This window comes from Mercurialis annua, linkage group LG2, assembly GCF_937616625.2.
Source record: "Mercurialis annua linkage group LG2, ddMerAnnu1.2, whole genome shotgun sequence".
NCBI classification, from domain to species: Eukaryota; Viridiplantae; Streptophyta; class Magnoliopsida; order Malpighiales; family Euphorbiaceae; genus Mercurialis; species Mercurialis annua.
In genome coordinates this window covers 47,565,659-47,574,289 of record NC_065571.1, presented here as the reverse complement: position 1 = coordinate 47,574,289, position 8,631 = coordinate 47,565,659, and the positions used below count along the sequence as shown (strand labels likewise).

The following is an 8,631-nucleotide window of genomic DNA, read 5'->3' as shown; positions in this document are numbered from 1 at the left end:
TCCCTAGTGAGCAACAACCTGTTGTTGTTGATGATGATGAGGGCTCACCTCTGTCAAGTCTGCAGCAGGAGAAGGATGCAGCTGTGACTGGCAATAAGCCAGTGGATAAAAAATGAAAGCAGATTGTGGTAAGATCAAAGGTATGGGAGCATTATGAGCGTATTGTTGATGAATCAACTGGAAAATTGCTTATGTCTAAGTGTTTATACTGTGCTAGAGTATATCATTCTGACACTAAAATTAATGGAACTTCAACACTTAGAGCACATAATGTTGCATGTCTTAAAAATCCACATAGTAAAGAAACTAGCCAAGCTTTACTTACTTTACAACATGTGATAAAATGTGAGGAGGGGGTGAGGGAAAGGGGAAGTTGGGAACATGGAAATTTTCACAAGCGAATGTTAGAAATGCACTTGCTTATATGATTATAATTGATGAACTTCCATTTAGATTTGTAGAAGGAAAGGGTTTTAAAATACTGATGAATGTGGCTTGCCCTAGATTTAACATCCCCTCTAGATGGATTGTTAACAGAGACTGTTACCAAATGTATCTACATGAAAGGTTAAAGCTAAAAACTTTTTAAATAAATCAAAGCCAAAGGGTATGCATAACCATTGATACTTGGACCAGTATTCAAAGGGTCAATTATATATGTGTAACCTGTCATTGGACCGACAATGAGTGGAAGCTACATAAGAGAATTTTGTCCCTTGTTCTTGTTTGTGGTCACAAAAGTGATTATATTAGCAAAACTTTAGAAAATTGTTTGCTTGCTTGGGGTTTAAATAATATTTTTACTGTGACTATGGATAATGCTGGAAATAACAATACTGCCATTGCTGCATTTAAGTAAAAAATGATTTCATGGGGCACTGATGTTTCTAAGTGTCAGTATTTGCATATGAGGTGTATTGCTCATGTAATTAATTTGGTAGTTTCTGATGGATTGAAAGAAATGAGTTCTTCTATAAAAAAAAGATTAGGGACTGCATAAGATATATAAGAAACAGTCCATCTAGGCTTAAACAATTTAAAGATCTTGCTTTATAGGGTAAACTTAGAACCAAAAAATTTCTTTGTCGTGATGTTGCTACTAGATGGAATTCCACCTATCTTATGTTGGATAATGCCTGTTTATTCAAGTCTGTGTTTGATTCATATGCGGAAGTAAATGAGAATTTTAGGAATGACATGGTAGATAACATTCCTAACATTCTTGATTGGCAAATTGCAAAGAAGTTTGCCACTTGCTTATCTTATTTTTACATCACTACTCTGCGGATGTCTTGATGTTTATATGTTACCTCTAACATGCATTATTTGGAGATTTGTGGCATGTCTATTATGTTTGATGAAATGATTGCTAGTGAGGATGTGGAGATTAAACAGATGGGTAAGAAAATGAGAGAAAAGTTTAACAAGTACTAGGGTGATCCTTTAAAAATGAATAAATTGAGTTTCTTCTTTCATATTTTTGATACTACTTTTAAACTCAATGTTCTTTTGTTTTCTTTATGCAATCTATTTGGTAAGGAGCATGCTTCTGGGTTGTTTGATAATGTTAAGTTTGAGCTGAATATGTTGTTTGATGAGTTCTAAAGTGCATATTTGAGTGGGTTATCTGGAAGTGGAAGTTTTCAGCTCAGCTCCAGTCAACCTGAGGGGATTGTTTCTAATCATGTGTCAATCCTATCTGTGCCTCCTGCTGCTAAGAGGCATACATCATTGATGAAAGCCAAATTTGCTGAGCACAATAAAGAGCAAGAAGAAACTGGGCCAAGGAAATCTAAGCTGGAAACATATTTGAGTGAGGCATGTGTCGAGAATGATGATGCCTTTGATATATTAAAATGGTGGGAGCTCAATTGTGCAAGATTTCCAATCCTTTCAAGGATGGCTCGTGATATCCTTGCAGTCCCAATTTCTACAGTTGCTTCTGAATCTGCTTTCAGTACCTCAGGCAAAGTGCATGATTGTTTCAGGAGTTCTTTAACTCCAAAAATTATGGAAGCTTTGGTGTGCACTCAGGATTGGCTCAGAGCAGAAACCAGCCCTCTTGTGGTTGAGGAATGCCTTGATGAGCTAGAACCTTTTGAGCAAGGTTATACCCTCTACTCTGTTCTTTAATTTTTGATATTTTCAGTTGTTTAGCTTGTGTTTGTGTGGCTGCTAATCTGTATCTATTTTTTGATCCAGACTTGCCAAATTGAAGAAGTCTCTTAGACTCTTCATGAGTTCCATTTTGGTTTTGATAGTGGAAGCAAATGATCATTTGTGCATGTGCTGCTTTGGCCTTTCTGAAGTATCTTTTTCCCTTCTGAATTCTTTGTCCCTTTTGAAGTATCATTTTAAGAAGCTACTGGCAAACTGAAAAAGGTGGAAACTAAAATCTTTTCTATTCCTACTCTTTTTATTCAATCTTTTTACCTTAGCTTTTTTCCCGTTTTAATAGATCATTAAAACTTTTAATAGCTACTTTTCAATCATTTTCAAACTTCTGTTTATTCTGATTTCTTTAATACTTCATTCAAACATTTCATTGCTGCTTTTAATTCTGGTTGGTTTTAATCATCATTAAAAACTTCATGTTGCTGTTTTTAATTCAGTTTGAAACTCATTGCTTGCTTTGCTATTTATCCTCTGCAATTTTTTTTCCAATTTGAACAGCTTCATTTCAATTTTAACATCTCCTTTTCAGTTTTAAGATCTTTTTTTGGGCTATGATGATGCTTCCACCTTAACTAGCACATAAAGCCTTTTGATTTGCATGGTGAGGCTAATCGCAACCGTGCGAATCAGATCGCCTTATATTGATTAGAAAAAACTATACCTGAGCCCCATTTTTCAAAAACCTTTAGTGGTAAATAGTAAAACATAGTAGATATTAAACCTGAAAAGGGACTTGTTTAAATTTCAGGACTTAAGTCTTGTATTTAGCTACTGCTGATGGTTGCCTAATGCTTACATTTTGGATGGAAATACTTGATTTCTGCAAGCACTAAAACTGCTGGACATTTTAGTATTCAATTTTAGTATTTTATTTTGCATATAAGTTAACTTATTAACTTGTAAAGTTCAGGACACAAATTGTATGTAATAGTAATTATATGTTATTATTTTTTGCATACAAGTTCATTTTTGAGACTTGTATTCATTTGCTTCTTCATGTCTGTAATTTGTTAACAGATATTCTGATTAGATAATATTACTATTATTTAATTACTCAAGTCAAGTCTGTAATTTATTAAGTAACAGGTTTATACTTGTTATATTTAGTGTATCATATTGTTTTTATATACTCAATTCAAGTTGATTATAAAATCTTAAAAGGATTTTTTTATAATTTGGGATTTTATAAAATGGGTTCGGTATAAGCCCAAACCGAGATAAAAAAACCGACACCGAACCGAAAAATTATTTCGGTGAAAATTATTTTTGGTTTTTGGTCAATTTTAAAACGGTTTGGTTTCAAATATAATATAGTATGGCACCGAGGTTTTTGGACTTTTGAAAACCGAACCGAACCGACCGATGCTCTCCCCTAACTACAATTAAAACAGAAAATTGAGAAATAAAATAAAATTGACGATTTTGAAAGTTTGACCCATAAACAAAAAGTCGAAAAGATAGGATGTTTTTGGATGATTGTGCCTATAATTAATATTGTTTAATTATGTCTGTAACACGTTCTACTTTTTTTTTTAGTTCGGCTATCCGATTTTGAGGGCTTCGCCCTAACTAATCCGGATCCAACCCTCGTCGCGCACCTGGCATGGTGGATGAGTCTGCCAGTGGGGATTTTCTGCATTCACAAGACTCGAATCCGAGACCTTACTTAAGCGATATGAAGCCGCTTCCTATTTGGATCAACCCCCATTGGTCGTAACACGGTCTATTTAATAACAATCTTAGGAATTATTTTGACTTTAATAAATAGGCTTAATCACAGGAAAACCCCCCACCTTTTAGCCCCTTTTCAAATGCACCCTAACGTTGTAATTTGTCAGCTGCACCCTAATTCGCACCTTTGGTTTTCAATTCCACCCTCAAGTACTAAATTGATCTCTTCTCCATTTGGAAAATGTTAAAATAAATCATCAATTTTTAACTTTTTATGTGGAAAAGAGTTCAACGAGTACTTTATAAGCGTTTTTATGAATTTTTTCCGAATGAAAAAAAGTCGAATTTAATTTTGAGGGTGGAATTGAAACCCAAAGGTGCGAATTAGGGTGCAACTGACAAAATTGCAACGTCAGGGTGCAACTAAAAAGGGACTAAAAGGTGGAGTTTTTTTTGTTATTAAGCTTAATAAATATGACACCGGGTGCCATGTGTGCTATTATACTGAAAATTAAATCAACAACTAAGTATATACACACAGAATATATCGATTTGATCTCATGTAAGATTCTAAACGACTATATATAAATAATAGACAAATTATTTAATGAACGATTCTAAAACAGAAAGAAATCATCCGAAAAAACAGATTTTGATGAAGTTTGGTAGGAATTCCAGAGGTGGCTCCCATCAACTTCTACAATAGCTTTATATATTGGGATTAGCAGATTGTTTTGGTACCAATTCAAGAAAGTTATAGCAATTAAGTGTAAGAATGGATGCTCTAGAAACATACAAGCCAGCAATAACTATGATATTCTTACAATTTGTATATGCAGCTCTCAATCTGTTTAGTAAAGCAGTGTTCTTACAAGGAATGAGTCCTAGGGTTTTCGTTGTTTACAGGCATGGGATTGGAACTTTGATCATGGCTTCTCTATCATTTCTTGATAGAAGGTATGTATACTAATTAATCAGAGGCAGAGCAAGGGGCGAGATTCGGCGACCAACGACTCGCTTTTCTCTCCAAATAATCTCCAACTTTTCTCTGTTTTGGCAGGAGAAGTTCTTGCAAGCCTTCTTTGGGATTAAACGGATTTGCTTGGATTTTTCTTGCCTCGCTTTTCGGGTATTTTAATCACTAATTTAGTTACAGTCGTTGAGTTTTATGTTTATGTTCTGATTTGGGGTTGATGTAAATTGCAGGATAGTTCTGTACCAAAATGCGTACTTTGAAGGACTAAATATGGCATCTTCTACTGCAGCTAGTGCAATTCCTAATATAACTCCGGCCATCACATTTCTATTGTCAGCCATGTTAAGGTAATTAAACTCACTAATACATGAACTTCAAAATCATTAAAATAGATTTAATGTAATCACAATTTGTGTGTGATATTGACATTATTAGGTTGGAGAAAGTAAATATAAGAAGTTTGAGAAGTATAGCAAAAATTAGTGGTACAATTTTATGTATATGTGGAGCCATCTGCATGGCACTACTCAGAGGCCCTAAACTGCTAAATTCAGAATCTGGAGGTGATAACTGGCTCTTGGGATGTTTACTTCTCATCGGAGGCGCTTGTTTCTGGTCGCTTTGGCTTGTAATTCAAGTAATTAAACTAAATTTTTATACTAATTTATATTTTTATTAATTTTTTTGTTGTGACTATAATTTTTTTAGCAGGTATCAGTTTCAGCAAGTTGTCCTGATCCTCTGTATTCATCTGCTTGGTTGGGTTTTTTGGGTACAATAGAATGTGCAGCGGTTACTGTTTGTGTAGAAAAAGATGCTGCAGTTTGGAAATTGAATTCATATCTTGAAATGGGATTTTGTTTATTTGGGGTAAGCAACTATAAATACTTGCATCTTTAGATTTATGATTTTTTTTTTCTACTAAACACATATTGCACATAAATGAATGTTGAAATATAAAAAATAGGCCGGTGAGCTCTAGCCTAGTTAGCTAAGTTTCATTGTGCATCGCTCAGAGGTCTGGGTTCTACCCAAGTCTCTAATCAGTGGGCTGATTTAAAGTGTATTTTTTTAACTAATTATTTCCCGCTAACCCCGCTAATCATATTTCTGTTAAAAGAATGGATAATTGATTCTAAAAGTACCCAAAGTGTCATGCTTTTACAATTTTATGACTAAATTTTGATTTGTGTTATTTTAGTTATTAAACTTTAACTTTATCTCAATGAGTGGTTTTCTGGCCAACGGTACATAAGTAGCAGCTCTATTTCACTTTTTAATTTGAAACTTGCCGTGTATACATAATTTGACCTAAAACTTTCCAATATGAAATTATGCGTATATGATAAATTTTCAAAATAAATTAACTAGCAAATTGCGATTGCTACGTGTTAAAATCCAACAACCACGTATATATTTTGGCCGGAAAAATCATATTTAAAATAAAATCAAAGCTTAGTAAATAAAATGAAACAAATTAAAGTCAAGTCACTAGATCGGAGTAATATTCTCTTCAATAATAGATAATTACAAATATAAAATTTTAGAATTTGATTAGTAAATTTTTGTGCAACATAGCTAAACAGTACGTAAGTTCTGTATAATATGAGTAGTTTGTGATGTTTTGCGCAGGGAACAGCAGTTGCTATATCATTCTTTCTCCAGACATGGTGCATTTCTAAAAGAGGTCCTCTCTATTCTGCAATGTTCAATCCTTTGTGCACTGTTATAGTAGTCATCTCAGCTGCTATATTTCTTCATGAGCAGACGTATTTGGGGAGGTAATTAGTAATTAATAATAGTTTATGGACTATATCTAGCATTTATACCATTAGTTTACAACATTTTCTTTTAATAAAATTTTTCTTTATGTTTATTAATTTTGTGTTTCGCAGCCTCGTTGGTGCTTTAGTTGTGATAATTGGTCTATATATTGTTCTATGGGGTAGATCCAAAGACTCCGAGGAAATTCCGAAGAATAAGCATTTGAAGCAGCAAATTGATGAGTCAACAATTGTACAAGTGATCGTTGATGATTCTCTACACAGGAAAAATCAAAAAGCTGAATTGCATGAATCACTTCTTTCACAGAATCTGGCTGGTATTGATCAAGAATAATTAATGGGGCAAAGTATCATATTTTCCGCTGACGTTTGAGTTAGGGATCACCTATACCCCATGGTTCGGAAAGGTGCAAAACGGCCACTAATGTTTCTAAATGGCTTCTTTAGGCCACTAACTTTTTTAGAAAAGGGTCATATACGCACCTAATAGTATTCAGTATGGATGCCTAAAGGATCCTATTTAAAAAGTTAGTAGTCTGTTTGCACCTTTAGGAAACCACGAGAGCATATGTGATCTTTTGCCTAAATGTTAGGGGCAATATTTGACCCTTATCCCTAATTTATATGGTAACTGCTATGATTGTTTACCTAAAGCGTTTGGTAATTAATATTGACTGTTGATCAATAAAACTATTTGTTCAATGACATTGAGAAATATTATATCATCTCATATAGTATAATTAAAGGAAAAAGTAATATGAAAAGAATAAGCGAAATGATTTTATATACATAACTTTGACCATTTTACTAAATATATTCCTAAAAAGATTTTTGTTTTCTGGTTTGTCAATTTGGTATGTTTAAACTTAATTTAGAAATATATTTGTCAAAATAGTCAACATTATAGACATTAAATTTGGATAATTAATCTTGTGGATATCCAAACTATTATTTCTTTATCTTCGTGATCAAACTTTTTTTTTATGATGGTTACTAAATTTTAATTTTATTTTAGATGAGGTTTTCCAGCTATAAAGGTTACGCGGCACTGAGGCAGCCATATTTTAACTGAATTTTGTTAGTTTTATCTTGAAATCTTATCATATATGTATAAGTTTACCTTAAAAGAAAGTTTTTAAGTTAGATTATGCACACATGGAAACTTTTCAAATAAAAAAAAATCTAACTATCACATAATCATTTTTTGCTGAATAACCTCTCGTTAAAATAAAATTAAAGTCCTAAAATGTCATAGCTTTCACTTTTTGCAATGACTGAGCCTTCTGCTCTGCATTTGCAAAAGGACCAAAGAGAATCCCCCAGCATATGATAGATCAACCAAAAAAGCCAGATTAAAGGATGAAAAAATTCCATATTTCAAACCAGATAATTCTATGCCTGGAATTTCTTTTAAAGATAAGCTTTTACACTCAGCTTGAGTACGTGAAGAATCCTTAGACGACATTTATAAAGATTTTGATTTGGAAGAGGAAGATGTCAATATAGCTATCAATGATGGCCTTCCTTCTATTGCGTTTTCTCCAAGAATTCAGACCGCTATTCAAACCGTGGCTCTCTTCGATTCTCCTCGGAAGGAAAATTGGGTATAGAAATCTATGCGATCGCCTAGATGGTTGTGGTCATTTACTCAAGGTTTCGAAGTTATTGATTTAGATAAGGATTTCTTTCTAACCAAATTCAAAAGCAATTATGATGTCGAAGCAGTATTTACGGGAGGACCATGAATTATTTTAGGTAATTACCTCTCAACTCAATTATAGAGTCTTGCTTTTGATCGTATGAATGAAAACATTCAAATAATAATAGAAGCCACAAGATCAATTATAAAATGAAATCTTTGCCAAAAGGTATAATGTGTTAGAAATTACTTTACTTTCGGATTAAACCACAATTAAAAGGAATTATCGCTAATTTGGCACATATCAAATAAATGATGGATCAAACGGACAAAATTTTAAAATCATGGTAAATTTGGCAAATAGACTATAGTTATGAGTATATAAG

At 33.2% G+C, this 8,631-nt stretch overlaps 1 protein-coding gene across 1 annotated transcript; it reads left to right on the top strand.

Annotated features, from left to right (window-relative positions):
* The first annotated feature begins 4,400 nt into the window (after positions 1 to 4,400).
* Positions 4,401 to 7,331, top strand: LOC126667153 (WAT1-related protein At4g28040-like). Its single transcript, XM_050360117.1, has 7 exons — positions 4,401 to 4,803; positions 4,907 to 4,975; positions 5,053 to 5,169; positions 5,258 to 5,459; positions 5,534 to 5,692; positions 6,455 to 6,603; positions 6,718 to 7,331. The coding sequence occupies exons 1-7, from the start codon at positions 4,622 to 4,624 to the stop codon at positions 6,938 to 6,940; spliced, it is 1,101 nt and encodes a 366-aa protein (XP_050216074.1). The 5' UTR covers positions 4,401 to 4,621; the 3' UTR covers positions 6,941 to 7,331.
* Positions 7,332 to 8,631: the final 1,300 nt, after the last annotated feature.

Bases quoted from the DNA above. Each gene is read 5' to 3' on its own strand.
- LOC126667153 (XM_050360117.1), top strand. From the start codon at position 4,622: ATGGATGCTCTAGAAACATACAAGCCAGCAATAACTATGATATTCTTA. The intron at 4,804-4,906 runs GTATGTATACTA...CTGTTTTGGCAG, and splicing joins CTATCATTTCTTGATAGAAG to GAGAAGTTCTTGCAAGCCTT. The intron at 5,460-5,533 runs GTAATTAAACTA...TTTTTTTAGCAG, and splicing joins CGCTTTGGCTTGTAATTCAA to GTATCAGTTTCAGCAAGTTG.